Genomic DNA, 18,476 nt, shown 5'->3' with positions numbered 1-18,476 from the left:
TAAGAAAATATGTCAGAATTATTTTGAATGAGCCGAGCGTTCCCAGGCAGTGTGTTTTTCAATTCAGTCATTTGGCAGGTGGCTTGTAACCTTTCCATTATATGTTTAATACAAGGTCACATTAACTTTGGACAATTCATTTGCTTGCTGGTGCATCTCTTGTTATGTAGGAGGCTGCCCACACAATCTTCTATTGAAAAATGAAATAAGTGGAGAGATCAGATCTCTGGAAGCTACACAAAAAGGCTAGATGTTTATTTGCTGATGCACATTCCTGTTAGATATCAGGCCATCAAACAGAGGCCACAGTCCTTCTTATTATAAAATACAGCTTTACCAGGCAACCTAATGGTATTTTTGCTCAGATCATGCATTTCTTATCTGTAGGGAAATAACTAAACAGTTGTTTAGAAAGAAACATAGAAAGAAACATTTTCTTTCATAATATATTAGGTCACCTATACAAATACAGGTTAACTTGAAATAAGAGATTTTCCATTCCGCATAGGAATTCACACCAGGATAAGAAAGTGGGTTTTTTTGTTTGTTTTTGTTTTTGTTTTTTGTTTTTTTAATGTGGACCTCTTTTAGTCTACCTTGAATATTTGTAAATGTTTGGCAATGATACAGTCTCATTGTCCTGGCTTTACTTACGTGTTTTCACCTTTCAATGCATGCAGTAAATTCTGGACAGTTTTGAAGTTGTAGATCTCTGGATTTCAATGTGAACTACTGTTACTTCCTGCTTTAGGTGAATGGACCAACTAAACTGCAGTCAGCCTCTTAGAGAAATCACTGCTGAGTGTTGTGTGTGGGTGACTGACAACTTCAGCAGAAGTTGAATGGGGTGAACTTAAGAAAGGCAGGTAGAAGGCCCTGAAGGCAGTGGCCTGCTGCTGAGGTCTGCCAGCACGTTTTGATCTCTCTGAGAAGTCAACCAGCTAACCTTTCCTTGCTCATTCATTCACAAGCTGAATACATTATAGACTGACAGTTGTAGATAGCAGGGCTGTAACAAGTCATGTTTGAGGGGTGAAGGGGCAAGATTTTTAGGTGACAAATATCCAGCAGCATGCTAGGTTTAGTTATAATGGGGCAAAGCTCCAGTCTTTGTGCAGGACTTGAACTAAAAAAAGTTAGGCTTGCCTGGTCAGAGATGGACTTCAGGGCAGCATGTGGTTTGATCTAGTTTTTGCTATCTGGCTACAGCCACAAGAGACCTGTTTTTTCAGGGATCACAGAAGTGCCTGGTGATCCAATTCAGTATTAATCATGCTATTTATGTTGCAGTGATTTTGCATAACTTCAAGATGAAATATGTTCCCTCCTTCTCTTTTAAGAAACACCATATTCCATAAACTGGCCATTTTTGCATTTTCCGAGACAATAACAATTTCAAGTGTTGTTATAATTCCTTTTGGTGCTTTATCAAACTCAATACCACATTTTTCGTTCATTTACACATCCTAACAGCACGAGTTTAAGTGGTGTGTTAAGCCTTTCTATGTACATCAAAGCAACATGTAATTTTCACTTCCATTTTACCCAAGGGCTTCTAAATCTAGAGGCGATAATTGTTATTTGCATTCTAATTATGCCTCAGTTCAACCAGAGGCTTTGCAATGATCTAAAAACAAAGAACATTTTGTGGCAAGATCCGGTGGGTTCCTTTGCACGTGACTTCAGACGGGCCTAAGATTTGAAAACTAAAATACAGGATGGATTTCCGTAGTAAGCCATGTGTTTTCTTCTCCTCAGGGGATGAGCGCTCCCGGGAGTCTCCAGCCCCAGCCGAAGCACAGATGCAAGCTGGGGCGGAAGGCAGTGGAAGGGTGAGCCGCTGCTGCTGGAAATGTTCCGTGACGCAACTCAAGAAGATCTTCTGGGGTGTGGCCGTGGTCCTGGGTGTCTGCTCCTCTTGGTCGGGTTCAACCCAGCTAGCAAAACTGACCTTTAAGAAATTCGATGCACCCTTCACTCTAACGTGGTTTGCAACAAACTGGAACTTTTTATTCTTTCCTTTGTATTATCTTGGACATGTTTTTAAGTCAGCTGAAAAGCAGTCTCCAAAACAAAGATACAGGTATGGAACTTTTGGTTTTTAATCCTGTGGCTTTTGCATGTTGCTCTGCATTTCACAGACATTTTGTTCAAATCAGTCAGTTACATCAAACTTGTGTTTGCTTTCCTCTCCAGGTTTGTTAAAGGATGGTCTGAGTTCATTTTGTGTCCTGTCTTAGGTGCTGTTATTATTCCTAATATAATTTTACTCCAGCAGTAAGAAATCCAGATTTATTTCCAACACATGCAAGTCATGTAATGAAAGTCTGCATTTTCTGCAATTATTTATCCAGAGTTTTCTGCATATATGTTTTTTTTTCATTAATATCTCTCTCCCCTACCCATGGCTGACTTCTGAGTAAGCTAAGTAAGCTCTCTAAGTAAGCTTTTCCAAGCTCAGGACTAGAGCAGAGCCTTGAATAGCTGAGTAAAAAGTACTGCAGTATTTTCCTGGCACTACGCCCTTGACATCAAAGGCCAAGCTCTGATCCCAGTTAAACTTGAGCTGTTATGTTTATTTCCGGGAGGAAGCGCAGTCATAACCAAAGGCAGCACTTTGTCTTCAGCACACCTTGTCTTCAGAGCAAGCCAAACCCGCAAAGCTGAGCCGCTCATGGAAAGCCCTGAGTGCTCGTCCTCCGGGAGAGGCTGAGGATGCTCTGCCTGCTTGAAGACTGCCTCTCACTGAGCACTCCCTCAGCTCTGCTCTGCTCATTTTGGCCTGAGAGGTGTCTGGGACAGATGGGATGACTCAGCCATCAAGATGTCCCATGTCAGAGAGCTTCCCTGATATGTGGAAGGATGTGAACAACCTTTTCCCCTTCTGTTACACAGTGGGGCTCATAGACATTTAATGAAGTAGCTCAGAAAAGTAAACAGTAAGAAGTACACATTTCTCAGCTCCCAGCTGCACAGCAGCAAGGTGGAAACTTACTACAAGAAAAATCTTGTAGTAAGTAAAAATCTAGTAAGAAACCAGGTTACTCAGGAAATGCTCTACCTCAGATGATTAGGGCTAAGAAATGTTACTGATTAGCCATCATTACAGCTTCTTCATCTTTTAAATAGTGTGGGGGCTGCAGATAATGGATATGACCATTCACTGCAGGTTCTAGAGCAGGATCTAGAAGTTCTAAAGGCATTTTCATAAGTGCCATGTTTCCTGAGCTTCAGTCTTCAGGTTGTATTTGTTCACAGCAAATACAGAAATAAGAGGAGTATGGAGGTTACAGAAAGCTACAGCTTAATCTAAAACCAGCAACAAATGCCAGCCTAAAAGCAAATACCTTTTTGTTTCTTTGGTTTTAAGTACTTTTCTTCCCAGCTGCTCTCAGATAATGTTTTAAGTACTGCTGCATTCTGGGGTGAGCCGTTGTGGTTTGCCAGATCCCTGGGGTTACAAACCCGGAGCACTGTACACATTGCTGCAGTAGATTGATACAGTTGGTAGTTTCATGTCTTTCATTAATTAAATGAGGGCTGAATTGAAGAGCAGGTGCAAGCCCTGCAGCCTGTTTGGGATGCAAGGGGACATCATTAGCAGTAGGCTTGCCCAGGCTTCATAAAGAGTGCGTCTTCGTGTGTCTGACAAGCAGAGTGAATAGAGTTAACTTAGGGAGGTTTTTCTGGGTGTCAGGGAAGATGTGTGCCTCCCAGCTTCCCTGCAGATTTGTTCTGTGGTTTGGAGCAAGTCACTGCAGACCTCTGATTTCCTTGTACTTCCTATTCTTTTGGAGGAGCCAGTCCTTCAGGGAGGAGGGAGGACACGCCCTTGCCATGTGTTTACAAAGTGTCTGTTTCTGCATGTCACCTGTCTCCTCTGAGGCCTTTTGGTGGTGCTGCACCAAGAGTTACTGTGAAATTATCTACTGTTCACCTGCTTGCTCTACTACAGCTGAGATGTCACATGTGTATACGTCAGTAAACCCAAGCATTACAGTCCAGCCTCCCCTCCTAATTATTCCTTTTTTTTTCCATGTTACATATGTGTGCAGATATATAGAGAAAGAGATACACAGGGACTTTGCAGCTCTATATGAGGCATCACCATCCTCAGGAAAGCTTGCATGGTTGGACATGTTAGGGAGATGTTTCAAAGACTTCTGGGTAGTTAAAATAAGATAATTCTGGCCTAGAACTGTAAAGAAACTGGCATAGTCACTTTCTACTTCTTTTATCCGTCACTTTCATCTATATTTTACATCTTATCTGAGCTCTCTGGCAGGAATTTGGAACAAGATAAATTAAAAGGCAATAGTGGGAAAAGGTGGAAATATGATGTCTAAGTCACCTTAGCAGTGAAGTAGAAAAGGAAGGGGTTCTCAGATCTTGCCTACACAGCCTGCTAAAATCCACAGGTACCTAATGTTTTTGGCAGCAAAGCTCCCCCAGGACACCTGCCCATCCACCTCAGCAGGACTGGGCTGCTGAGCCTCCCCTCTCCCTGGCACAGGCAGTGCTTTCACACTGCCCCTTCCTGAGGGCTCCGGAGCCAGCACGTGTGCTTTGGGTACCTCCAGATGCAGTCAGAGGGCATGTAAAAACAGCAACCACCAGGAAAAATACACAAAAGGGAATACAGGTACAGTCCCTCCTGCACAGATTATATGGTTTATTACAATTTTTTTATTCCCGTTGCATTGTACCAGTATGTGTGCTATGCTGTAAATACCGGAATTTTTATGTTTTGTAGTCTCACAAGAAGAACATACCTTCATGGACATAAACCAGTTTTGGCTGGTTTATGACAGAAAACCAGGGTTTTTTTCCCTTTTTATAGCATGTATAATAGTAGTAAATTTGCTACCAAAATTTTATAGTGACACATTGAATATTAGAGCAGGTTTATTCAGTTTCTATCAGATTTTGAGTATTAGGCCACAATGTGAAGTATTAAGGACTTATGATTGAACCATATTGCATGGTAAGGAACTTGCTGTTTCAGCTGAAGTAGACTATCAGCATGTCCACACCATGGGGAGAGAGTCACTCTTCACAGCAAACCAGAACTCATACATTCACTTCCAGCTGCTCTGTACTCCCTGATCAGCTCCATCAAATGCTGCCAGGGTTGTGCCCAAGTGTAGACTGCTCAGGGGGAACTTCTCCCATGCTTGCCACCAAGGATGTCATGGTGCAGGACTGCCTGGATGAAGTGATACAGAGAGCTCTGGAAAGCCACGTAAGAGCATGCCAGCATCACTCTCCTACTTCTTGTGCAAGTGCTCACTAGCTTAAAATAAAATTACTGTAACTAAATTATTATTCATCTCAACCATTGTCCAGTCCAGAAAGAACAGATGTAATGATTTGTGCACCTAATGCATCATTTAAGAGTACTTCATACTTTTTGCTTCCAAACTGCTTTATAAAATGACACATTTAATCTGATGAGCTATCCTCCATCATACCTACATTATTAATTTATGAGGTAACATAAATTAAAAGCACTAGGGCTTAAAACTCCCTGGCTACATGAAAGATTAAATTAAAATCTCTGCAAGATATTGCTTAGCTTTATGTATCTCTAGGCAGAAAACATGCCTTTTATAAAGATTCACCCTCTGTGTTCCAGCTGGGAGGAATAATAGAGGGGTTTGTTCACATTTTAGAAAAATACCACAGAAAGCTTGTTTATTTTCATGGTATAGTCTTATCTAATGACTTTTTTGAGAAGGAAAGGACTTTCAGGAATTATTTGCATAATAATATTATTATTATATATATTATTATATCATATTATATATTATTATTTGCATAATAATATTATTATTTTTATTTATTTATAATTTATATCTTGGTTTTTTATTTCATAAACATTTAGGACTAAAGAAAACACCAGAAGCTAGAACTAAATCTATTCTGAAACCTTGAATGCACCTATGTGTTGGGTGAATGAAAGAATCACCACAGTGCAGTCCCTGCACTGATCTGCAAACCATATTTGAACATGTTTTAGAATGTTCTTTTTCACTGATTCAGAGTTTTGTCTCTATATTGCCCCCAAATTATCTGCCACTGGTCTTCCAGAATTTGAAGATTTTTCTTTGAAAATACAGAAAAGGTTACAGGTAACACTGAAGTATTGTTGTGTATTTGAAACTGAATCAAAATACTCATGCAACAACAGTAGAGGACGAGAGTAGTAAATCTCACTTACTCTTATATATCAACATATAGAGTTCACAAAAGTCACTTTTGATCTATATGCCCATGGGCTAAGAATCGAGATTGGGTTCTTCAGGGGCCACAAAGTTTCAGTGCCATAGCTTCACTTGAGGTCCAGGAGAACGTGGGCCAGTTTCTAAATGTGTTTCACAGGTATTTCTGCTGTGATGCAAAGGATGGGACTCTAGCCATCACCCCCAGTAGTACAAGGAGCTGGGTCCATTGGTTTGATCCTGACTCACATGAAGTGCAATTCACTGCACCATGGGTACTGCCCTCCTTTTCTGCAGCAGACACAGGACCCCACTGCTAACCAAACCCCTGGCCATGATGAAGCTCTAAGGGGAAAGAAGGTCAGAGCCATTTGGCATGACTGGATGCTGTTTTAGTATTCATTTTTCAGTGGTTTGTGTTCATGAGTCTCTCTTACCCAGAAACATTAAAATGTTGCAGTGTGGTTAACTTTTGGCATCCTGCTGATTTATATTACTACTTAGATGGGAGCTTCACCACCAGAACAGACAGCATTAAGAGAGTCATAAATAAGCTGTGGAGGCATCAAGACATGACAAATGCAAGTGTTTTTAGCAAATGTCATCCAATGAAGCATGTTTTCTTGCAAAAAACTTCAGTTTATAAACGCTATTTGTCTAATTCAGAACATTATCCTTAAAATAATACCTATTTACTTTGTGCTCCTCAAAATAAAATCACTTTACATTTCAAGTTCACATTAGCTTCTTGGGGAAAATAAAAATAAAAAAAACAACCAAGAAACAAAATAAACCATTGAAATTAAAAGATAAAGCATCTGATTCTTACCTGAGTTTGACAGAGACCAGTTAGGAGTAACGCCAGATTAAATCAGTTTGATGTCTACACCAAGAGATCAGTTTGATCTCTACAGTCATCTCTCACCTTTGTGCTTGGTATCAAAACAATTAATTAAAAGAAGATGTGGATATTGTACAAGAGGTTTACGATACTTGTAGTCATCTTTATCTCTCCTGCAGATATCTGAGAGGTGCTGGAGGTGTTGTGTTATTGATGGACCACTGTATCTCTTCTCTGACTGTTTCCAGTGAATATGCACTTTTCTGCCAGAGGTCCTGGCTCAAGACAAGGCCAAATTGTACAAAGAGCAAGCAGCAGTAGTAGTGAAGCCTTCTGCTGGAGCAGCATGTTTTTTGTGGTGGGTGTGTGTCCAGTGTCCACCCTGCTGTCCCTATGGCATCAAGCTTGGTCGTGGAGCATCCCTTAGGGCTTAGCTCAGCTGAAGCCCAAGCCACAGAGCTCAGGGTGATGCTGTTGTTAACTTCTGTTTGTCAAGTCAAGTAGTTACCACTTCCTGATGAAACCTGCAGTAGCTGCTGTTTCTTGCCTTTTGAAGAGGAAAGTGTGTCCCCATGAGCGGTGGGGTTGGTGTGCTGTCACCCCACAGGGGTTCTGGAGGTGGCTTCTCGCTGCTGCCTTGACATAATACAGCTATGCTGCACTTTGGCCAGATGATTGCATGAGTCGTGGTTTCAGCTGCTTCTTTGGGGAGATTTGTGTTCTTAGGTGATTAAAATTAATGTCATGGTCTCTTGGTCTTTATGCCCCCTGAAACAAAATTTTCTCAGCCAGCTCTCAAAAATATGCTCTACAGGCTGCCTGTTCCTGAGAAAATAAGAGCTCCAGAGTTTTTCTAGAGGAGCATCCTGGGCACATCAGTCTCTTCTGAAGACAGTGCCATGGGCTGGATTAGGGAGGAAATGTGCCACAGCTGGCTTCTCAGTGTCACACTGCATATTCCAGCACTGCCAGCTTGGAGCTAAATGTCTGGTTTCCCTACAGAACTCAGAGGGAGAGCAAAACCTACAGCAGAAACACAAATGTGAGGCATGTAAGGTAAATAGCAGAAAAGGGTGAGGAGAAAGAGAAAAGGCTGTGGTCAAACTGGCTGCTAGTGGGAGCCTTCCACCATCCCAGATTTAGGCACCTAACTAGAGTTGAGATACTGCTCCTCTCGATGTCTTCCACTGAAAAGCTTAAAAAACTGCTCCTGGACCATGGTGAAGGTTATAGTTTTTTTCTCCCTCAAGTGCATGGTATGGAGCTTGGTACCTGAATCAGACTCTTGATGTGAGTGGCTGGCAGAAAGCCACAAAATTAATGGCCCAGTCCTATCTTCTCTGGAGGTAGCTCTCACAATGGTAAGCCTGCATGGTGGGCAGGCTTACAGGAATGTAAGGTGGCATTTATATGCTTACCTCCCTTTCTAAACCTCCGGGAAATACCTTTGAGAGATTTCTTTTAAAATAATGTTTGACCAATTTGCTAATTCCTTCTATTCAGGTAGCTAACACTGTCTCAGAGAACTCATGTTTTAACTTTTGTGAGAAAATGGTCATGGGCCCTTCTTTAGGACACAATTCCTTTCTAATTTAACCTCACAGATTATACTTGGAGTTTGCATTTGTTTTTCAGACCGTGATGTTCTAAAAAGAGCTAAACATTTGTGTCTTGTGAAAAGCTTTCCCTTAATCTGGAGAGCCTTCATCTCTTGCAAATCACCTCTTCTGGGCTTTTGGACTTCAGTGAAGTGCTAATTGAGAATAAAAATTGGCTACTGCCTGATCAGGACAGACCCACATTCTTTAATCTTGAGCCTGGTTTGCAAAATCATTCCAAGGATGATTGAATTAAGTAATGTCCTGTAATTTTTGTCTTGTAGTTCCATTACTTTTGTCTCCTCTGCTGTGGCTTGAACAGATGCTTCAAAATAATTATATTATCTGCCTCCTATGAGGTAACAGTGCTTGAGGCAAGGACTAGAAGGAGAAATAATTGTTCTTGTTACCTACAGACAGGGCATGTGCTATGAAACAGTGTATTTATGTAATGGCTTTTGCTTGGAAAAAAAATTTTGTGTCTTGCAGCACCGAATGATCTCTCTGGTCAGTAGTTAAACTGCATTTAATTAACACTGCTTCTGGTTAGTTAAGCAAGCTGCTAAGCTCCCGCACTCCAAGGGCTTTTCTCAGGAGACCTCAAGAGAAAATCTGCCTCTGCTGGTCCCACCCAAGATGCTCTGACCTCTTTGCACTCACTAAGGCCATGGGACAAAAGCAGGCCAGGCTGAAGGGACCTCAGGTCACCTCTTCCCTTTCCTGCCTCCAGGCATGACCTGCACACACAGACAGAAAAGTAGCTGTATTTTATGGCTGGCAAAGGAAAAAAAAAAAAAGGACTGGGAAAAGAGCATGAGATCGTGTTTACTGCATAGAGGAAGAAGCAGAAAGCTGAGGTGAGCATGGATTTGCTGTTTTTCCAATCATCATAACATGGAAGAAGGTTTCACAGGTGGCCTTTTTGCAGAATGTTGTTTACCTTGGTCACCACACCAAGTACCTTGACCCCCAGTGCACAAACTCATTAAATGGGGACTGTCCTAGATAGATTCTCCATGATGTTTACAACAGCAACAAAAATAACTACAAAACCCAAGAAGGAGTGATAAGGAATTCTGCTTTTGTTTTTTTCCAGCCCAGATTTGTGTCAAAATACCTTGAAGGCATCTACCTTTAAAGCTGCTTTAAAAAAGGAAAGTGCATGTATGGCAGAAGACTTTGTAGCTATAATGAACAGCTCTCAATAAAACGGATGATACAGTGAGAAGTGTTGGAGGCTGACAGTACTACAGAAGTGGAAAAAACCTATTTGTCCAGCTGCCTAGTGGTTATGGACTGTGTCCAGATTTCCCAGGATAGTTTGTGTTTGTATGAAAAGGCAGCCTCATATAAATGCACACGTACCTGGCTGAGGATCCTGTGCAGTCCAGGTCTCCAGGAGCTGGCCACCCTTGCTTGCTAGACAAAGCTATAAGTGGTAAAAAGGGACAAATAGCCAAAGGAGGCTGGCAACAGAGGTACATGAACAGGGCATCATAAACTGAAAAACCCTACAGCTACATAATGTTGTCTGAGGGCTTTTTGAGGGAAATAATGTTAAGGTATGAGCTGATGGGCACACAGGTTCATATATGTGTTCACACACTCGTATACAACCATTTTGTGTTTTCCAGTGCTAAAATACCTTTCCAAATAGTAGCTTTTTGCCAGAGAATCCGATTAAAAAATGGGGAAGGCAAACAAGATATGGTTTTGTTACCTTGTTCACCTGCTTTGTGTTACAGTTAGTGAAGACTGCTTCTCTTCATCCTGGCTGTAGAAAAGGAAAAAACCCTCCTGTTGATTTGTTTGCCAGTCCTTGGGCTCTTCTCTTTAAACTCACTGAGGCTGCACGTCAGTGAGTTTAAAGAAAAGAGCCTCATTTACTTTATGGCTTCATGGTCATTGCCATATCATTTGGGTTTCTTGGCTAAGCAAGCCTACACTAAGTCTCCTGTGGCTGCCTCATCTCTTCCCTGTTCCTCATATCTCTGACTGAGCTCTTCCCCACTTAGAACTGGTGTTGGTTGCTTTTGGTTTTTTAATTTATTAATTGTGTCCCTTCTCTTTGGAGCTGGGAGCTGTTTACTCATTTACTGAAGCTGTTCGTTTCACAAGCAGTTGGAGACTGCTGCAGTGTTCCCTTCATATCTTCAAAAACCTTCCACTGCCTGAGTGAAACATTTAGATTCTCACTGGGGGAGCGGGCCACTGGAAGCCTTATGTGAAGGATGACATCCCTCATCTCTTTCAGCATCCTCAACTGTTAAGCCTCAGGGATCTCAAGTCCCTTCAAGCACCGAGTGGCCCTTCAGCGACACAGTATTATTAACCTTCATGTTTACATTGCTAAGATGAGGCACCTTGGATGGTATGAATCCAGATCCATTTTGCTAGAGGAGGACTCTGTGTCTTTTTCCTCTGCATCATCTGGCATATGGCCTTGCATTGCATCTGAAAAAACGTTTTGCTTCACCAAAATACTGCATTTTTTAAACGTTATTCTCTTCACTGTATCTATTATAGAGGCTAGCCAGGCCAGCTGAAAATTTTATTTTGCCTTTTCTGCACTGGAACTGCAGCTTTCTTCACTAGTCTGGCTTATTATACCTTCAGCTGGAGTACATATAGATTTCCAAGTACAGAAAGATAATTCTTCCAATATGAAAACCTCCTATTCAATAGGACACTAGAAAATAGCAAGAATTTCACCTCTATTTTCAGTACCTCTGAAGAGTGACTGGAAGAAAAATGAAACCACAACTCTGTAATGTTGTCTGTAATATTTTTTCCATATAACAAGTGATGGTCTTGTTAGACCATCTCACCATGATCCCTGAATATCAGGCCCTGGAATAATGGTGTAATTCTAGCTGCTGGGGACCTGGGGAGGCAGCTCTAGTCCAACCTGCTCAGTGCAAAGCCACATCAGATCTATGTTTTAATTTTGGTAATGATTAGTGGTCTGCAGACACTGAATGAGGCATAACTGTTATTAAATTTAGGTGTGCTTTATTGCATCTTTTATTGTGCTGTCTCTAGGATATCCCAAAATTACACGTACCAGAACATATTGCCATGAATGTACCCATTCTGCTTCTGCTTGCCCCTTTTTACCAGAGGCTTCTTAAAGGTTTTCTGTCCTCAGGCAAGGAGATGTTGATTCAAATGAGCATTTGATTTATTTTTTATTAACCTTGAAATTTAAAAAGAAATTTTATTAAGCCACTAAAATAAGAGCTTAACTTATTTTTAATAATCAAATAAATTTTAATCTAGCATTTTCAGTTTTTAATGAAGTTCTCTGTATTAAATGTGATGGGTACATGCAGCACTTGCTCTATCTAGAATAATTCTACTGAGCCCCATGACAGAATGCTGATTTCGTCACAGAATGGCAGAGATCTTAAAGATCATCTAGTTCCAACTCCCCCACCTTGGGCAGTGACACCTCCTACTAGACCAGATTGCTCAAAGCCCCATCCAGCCTGACCTTAAACACTTCCAGGAATGTGGCATCACAGCTTCTCTGGACACCCTGTTCTAGTGCCTCACTACCCTCACAGCAACTAATTTCTTCCTAGTTTCTATCAGAAAATGTCTGGCTGAGTGAATATTAAAAATATCAAGTTAATAACTATTTAGATGTATTTCGTCTTGCAGAGGGGAACTCAGGTTTTGACCAGCCTGAAATTCACCCCAAAATTCACCTCCACATTACTTTTTTTAAGTGTCTTTTGATTCTGGAGAAGTGAAATAGAAAAACTTAATGTTGAAAAATAGCATGCCAGAAGAGGATATAGTGACACACAGACACATGATCAGCTGCTTTCTGTTCATATGTATGCAGACCCGCCCTTGTTAATGGAATTTTTAACAATTAAGGCCAACCATCTGAAAGTCTTACAGCATTTAGCAAAGAGCTTTATTGATTTCATAGGTTTTCCAGACAATTTGCAAAACCATGCTCTTCTGTAGTTCGAGATAGATCCTGTGCCATTATTTTCTGCTTTACCATGTTCCATGTGTATTTTTTTAGCAGAGTTGTACTCTTGATCATGTAAGACAGATAACTGTATGGGTGTATGATAAAGATGAGCTAAACCATGGACTGAGGAAGGTGAGGTAGGAGCTAAGTGACATCAAGCTCAATAAGGGGGGTATTTGAAACAAGGAAAGTGGTTTCTCTCAGTATGCTAGTGAGCTGTCAGGAGTCTGAAAACCAAGAAGAACCTCAAAGAGTGGTTAGTGCATGCTTAGGAATCAGATGGTGGGCCACATATTGTGGGTTGTGGAAGCAGAGTGCATGAGCTCTGCTAAAGCGTAACATTTGCATGAGTGATAATACTTATAGCTGCCCTGTGAGCTAAGAGAGCTCAATAAATCCTGTGTCATTTCAGTTTGCCTCTTGTAGCATTGCTCATGTAGAGTGTCCTGTGGCTGGCTGCTGGCTCTCAGCCTGGGATATACCAGGTTAGGCTTGGTTTGGCTCAGCAGCTGTCCAAGTTACAGAGGTCCAAGTAAGTCACTCAAAACCACCTAGGGAAGATATAATCATACCACCAAGAGTTATTTCATGTGTTAATGGATTTGTTTCTTAAAAAGAATGAGTGTGCAACTAAAATATGCCAAACTGATAAAGATATCTTCTTGCAGTCTTTTCAAAAGTAAGCAGTGAATTGGCTTTATTTTCAGGTGAACAGGAGTCATAATGAGGAAATTGCTCTTGAAAATTGCACCGGTTATATGTATAGTTAATTGTGAGCTTTACTTTGGGCTGGCAAGTTGCAAACTAACTTGTCTGCTGCTTTATATTTCTTGAGCTTTGCTTTGTTTTAAGGATTAAAACAAAACAAAACAAAAAACAGCTGGCTTCCTGGATGTGTTTGCTGCAAGAAACCAGATACAAGTGGTTTTGAGAAACTGGAGACAAGTGTGTTTCCTCCATAGCAATTGTGCTAAAAACAAACTGTTCTCTTTGTCAGTGTGGCCTCAGACACTTTCCACTATTATGCTGCTGGTATCTGGAGTCTCAAAAAGCATTTGTCTAGCTCAGAACAGTAAATAACCACCAGTTTTGGGGTCATGTAGAAACATCTCATTAGGGATATCTGAGAGATGACAAAGTCAATCTCATGTCGTGATCTGAGTGTGCAACAACAAATTATCCTTCCTCAAGCAACTGAGCTACTGAAGGCTACAGATGGGTTTGTCTTCAGCTTCTACAAGCCTTTGGGCTAACAGCCATGACCATGCAGTTCTTGCACATGAAGCATGCTAATGGCATCTACTAGATGTTGTGCAGCTGACAGGAAAAAGATGCAATATTTCATTAGTTTTTTCATTCCCTTTAATTCAGACATTTTCAAAAGGAATGGCACTGAGAGCTTTGTAGTACTGAAGGTGCATAATAATTGCATCAAAATTGCCCATCTGCGGCTAAAGCAAGATAATTGCCTAGGCGTGTTCACATTTGCAGAAGAGATTTTGAATAATAAATGTTTATAAAGCCCTTCTGTCATCATGTTACCCAATCCTCACCCGTGAGCCAAACTCTCAGTTCATTTATACTCTTTTCAAACCAAAAATATCTCACGCTGGCACAGCTCTGGTGAAGATGAGAATCTGGACTAGTGTAAGTTACCTGAAACTGGCTTCCAGCTCCCCAGCAACAATTAGGAACCAAATGAAAGAATAATCAGCAAACCCTGGTGATTCCTTGCTAGTGTTATTTTCTGTATCTTTAATAATTAATTTGACTAATTACTAAAATTTAGGAGTGCCAGTGCTGATTTTCAGAGATGCTGAATTGCACTCCTTCCTGAGGAGCAAAGCTTGTCAAAGGGTCAGAGCCACAAAAAGGCTAAGACGTGTGCCCCATCCTGCAAACAGCCCTAAACATCTATGTGTGGCTTCCAGCAGGTATTTTCCCCTCCTCAGGAACCTCTCTTCTCTGCCAGAGGTAAGAAGTAAGCAGATCCATCCCCACAAGCACAGACAGGCTGAAGATACAGTGGCACTGGCAGGTGAGATGCAAGCCATCTAATTTGGCTTCTCATGGCTGATCTAACCTACTCCAGCAGATAAACAGCTTAGCACACACTAAACTCACCCAAGCCTTTGAACACTGTCTCTCCATGCTTGACAAAATGCAGACCGCTGAAAGACATGTCCTGGTTTAAGTGCATGCTTACCTGGTCAATCCCTCCTCCACAGGGAGTGGGCTTATAGCTGCCTCCTTGTTCTGATGTTCTCCCCTTTTCTGCCAATTAAAGATTTAAATAGCACTGACCAAAGAAGATTTGTTAATGCATCTTTGTTTCTTCTTCAAGAATGAATTAATTGATTTTTCCATTAGACTTCGTACAAATCACGCTGGTGTCCCCGTAGTCCTCGGTGTGCCTGAGTGATTCCTGATAGCTGTGTCACAGTCTTCACAACACATCTCATGCCTCTCCCCTGCTCACACTGAGCTGTTCATTCCAGACCACCACTACACAACAACCAAGAGCAGGTGATTTGCAGTGAGATGGAAAATGTGTCCAGCTGAATGCCAGGTTCTCCTGCTTTCTGTCACTGCATGCCACTGGTCTTTCTGCTTGAACAGGAGCTGTCATTCCTGCTGGGGGATCCCTTCAATAAAATAGCCATCTCCTCCCCCATGACCAGCCAGCTGTGCAGCTCTTCAGCTCATCCTTGGTGTTGTAGTGAGATTTCAGCAGGCTGTACCTCCTGAGTAACCCCGACATGGCTGCGGCAAAGCTGACCAGCTCTCCAGCACTGGGAAGGTAGCCAGGTACCCTAGGAGATAACTAAGCTGGTGTTCCCAGCTGCTTGGAGCCCTGTGCCTCTCAGAGTGCTTTACCCAGCTGCTATAATGAAGTGCTTTAGATCCCTTCCCTGCAGTAGCAGGGGCCTGCCAGAGGAGCAGCACCCTCGCTCCTAGGGATCCAGCAGAGACTAGGGTAGCAAAACAGGCATTGCCTCTGCCAGATTTCTGAACAGATAGCTGAAACCACATTGCTACTTTTGTCACTCTTCCTGGGAAACAATCTGTAAAGAAAGTCAGGCTAAAATTAGTAACAATATGAACTACTGTTCAGTACATTTTTCTGTCTCTCAAGGGCTTAGGCTTATTGAGTAACCTCCCTTTCTCTCAGTTTCATCACAGCGCATTAAGTTTTGAGAAAGGGCTGAGTTCAAACACTGAAGCTCTTTATTCAAGTTGTGTAGGTGCAGTATTGATAGAGCCAAATTTAGCAGATTCCCTAGTGCACATTTACAGTAAAATGAGCCAGATTTTGTGTTAGGTACCTTGGGGAGAGAGGGGGAAGGGAATGACAGATAAGGATATCACAGGGCACTGTGACTCTGAATGACTCTGTTGCTGAGATTTAGTGAGGCGTCAGGATATTTTGGGTAGCATTTTTGAGGTTCTGCTGCTGGGTTTTCCATTCCTGTTGAAGGCTGTGGTGGAACTATAAAGATTCATTTGGAAGGAGTGGTGAACCAGTAGTAAAAGCTGTTGGAAATGTCTCCTTGTGGTGTTGTACATATATGTGTGTTATATAAGTGTGTGTATAGGCACCATTTGGTATCAGCTACACCCTGAGCCCCTTTATCCTGCAAGAACAGGGATTTCCTGGGGAGGTAACAGGCTGTTTTACTTTTGACAGTCTTCATAGAACATCCTGCAGATCAGGAGCTCTCCTGCAAACTGCAAACTCTTGAAAGGAAAGTGAAGCCACAGATTTTGTGCTTTCTAACTCTAGGATCAATGTGGGGTCATGCTCTTGAATGGAGTGGAAAAATTCCCTTGTGCAACAAGTACCTTGCCCTGGGGGTCTGGATAGAAAAGCACAGTCTCCAGGATCAGGCTTGAGTTTGTTTGCTGAGGGAGCTGGCACCTGCCTTCCTGCAGCGGGGAGAAGGCTGCTCATTCTCAAGCATCTGTCTGCAAAGCACTGCCTGGTGCTGCACCCAAAGCCCCTTCCTCCCTGCCTGCAGACAGAGCTGAAGCCCCAGGAAGAGGACAAGGCACCCCCAGCACTCACCTGCCTACAAACCTTCCAGAGAAAACTCTCCTTCTCCTCCTTCTCCTCCTTCTCCTCCTTCTCCTTCTCCTTCTCCTTCTCCTTCTCCTTCTCCTTCTCCTTCTCCTTCTCCTCCTTCCCCTTCTTCTCCATTTTTGTCTCTCTCCAGGACTGAAATCCCACCATGGCTGATGCCCTGTGTGAGAGACACTGTACTTAACCTTCCTATGTCTATTTTAAGATCCAAATTGATCATCCATAATTCCTTTTGAAGTCTATGGGTAGTGACAATCTTCAGCCCACTGGAAAAGTCGGTGCATTAGTACCTGAATATGAATTGATGTTTTTAATTTGGTATGATCCTCCTAGGATTTCAGTGTGAAGGTGGCATAATCAAGTCATTTCTTGCAGTTTGCTCATTTGTGCTGTCTACGGATTATTCGTCAAATTCTTTTTGTATTATCTTGATGAGAAATTTAATCAATCTCACCAACCAAATCATTTGTGTCTGTTGGTGTACTTTTTAGGATGATTTATGCATACATTAAGTGTGATTGCGAGCCATTTCCTAACACATGTAAACCTCAATTGTCAAAGATCTCCGGGGATGCTCTAAGTTTCAATATCAGCCTCACATAAAATGCAGTTACCCCGTTCTGGCAGTGAACATGGATAAAAATGGATATGGGGAGTTACTAAAATCACAGTTTATTTGTTATTTCACAAATCACATTTAGTGAAAACTGCCTTCTAAGAATGCATTGACCACATACACTAAACTTACTTATGAATGTACCTAAAGTGGTACATTCATCCCTGTTACATATGCTATTGATAATGAAGAGAAAAGGCTAAATATATTTTTACTGAACAAGCACAGCAATAAAATCCATATCAAAGAGCAACCATTGTTAGATAGATTAGTGTTTTACTATGTATTTTGAAGATATTATTCCATGTTTTCTTTTTTGGACATTTGACATTGTTTGCTTCCATCTCCTGTATATTCTTGAAGCTGCCTGCTCATCCTCTCTCACATGCTGGGATTATTTTAGTTTATGGCTCAGCCCACCTACCAACTATTTCAGCTCCTGAGATGCAGTGAGCTAATTAACGCATCTGTCATCTTACGTGTTGTTCGGATGCCACGAGCAATAAGGAGACTTAGCCTTAATCTTTGATGTCTCACTTTTTCTCCCAGGATCAGGGCTCTATGGCTTAACTCAAGCCATACACATTTTCCTTGCTGAACAGTTCATTCATGTATTTTTGTTCTCTATTTATTGACTTCTAATTCCCTTCCTCTCCTAGAAACATGCTATATTAAATCTCCATTATCTAAGCCCTAGCTCACACAGTCATGCAAGTATCACTATGGTTTAATATTTGTATGAAATTAGCATCCAGGAAATCCTGATCTGGACCAGCTTGTGCTAGGTGCTTTTTCAGCAGGGAAAAAACCACAGCCCCTGTGCCACAGAGTTTGCCATCAAGGCTGAGGCACATACCTGCTGAAACTTGCCATTTTTCATTGAACTGGTGAGGGCTGACTTCTTCAGCTGCTGCTCAGCAGCCTGTGGAGAGGCTTTGGTTCCTTGCCAAGGGAAGGCCGTGTCCAGGGAAGAGCAACAAAGCTGGGGAAGAGTCTGGAGCACAAGTCTCATAAGGAGCAGCTGAGGGAGCTGGGGTCATTTAGCCTGGAGAAAAGGAGGTGTGGAGGGGGACCTTATCACTCTCTAAAAGTACATGAAAGGTGGTAGTGAGGTGATGTCAGACCCTTCTC

General features: G+C 41.8%; 1 protein-coding gene across 2 annotated transcripts in view; it reads left to right on the top strand.

Annotated features, from left to right (window-relative positions):
• Positions 1–18,476, top strand: part of SLC35F3 (solute carrier family 35 member F3) — a 169,209-nt gene that overhangs the window by 122,726 nt on the left and 28,007 nt on the right. For both annotated transcript variants that reach the window (XM_041485495.1, XM_041485496.1), the window contains one exon: positions 1,759–2,083. In XM_041485495.1, the coding sequence (XP_041341429.1) occupies positions 1,759–2,083 (325 nt within the window). The remainder of the gene's footprint in view (positions 1–1,758; positions 2,084–18,476) is intronic.

This window comes from Pyrgilauda ruficollis, unplaced genomic scaffold (genome assembly GCF_017590135.1).
Source record: "Pyrgilauda ruficollis isolate IOZ18807 unplaced genomic scaffold, ASM1759013v1 scaffold70, whole genome shotgun sequence".
Lineage (NCBI taxonomy): Eukaryota > Metazoa > Chordata > Aves > Passeriformes > Passeridae > Pyrgilauda > Pyrgilauda ruficollis.
Note: the sequence above shows the minus strand (reverse complement) of the source record. Positions and strands in the feature narration are given on the sequence as shown.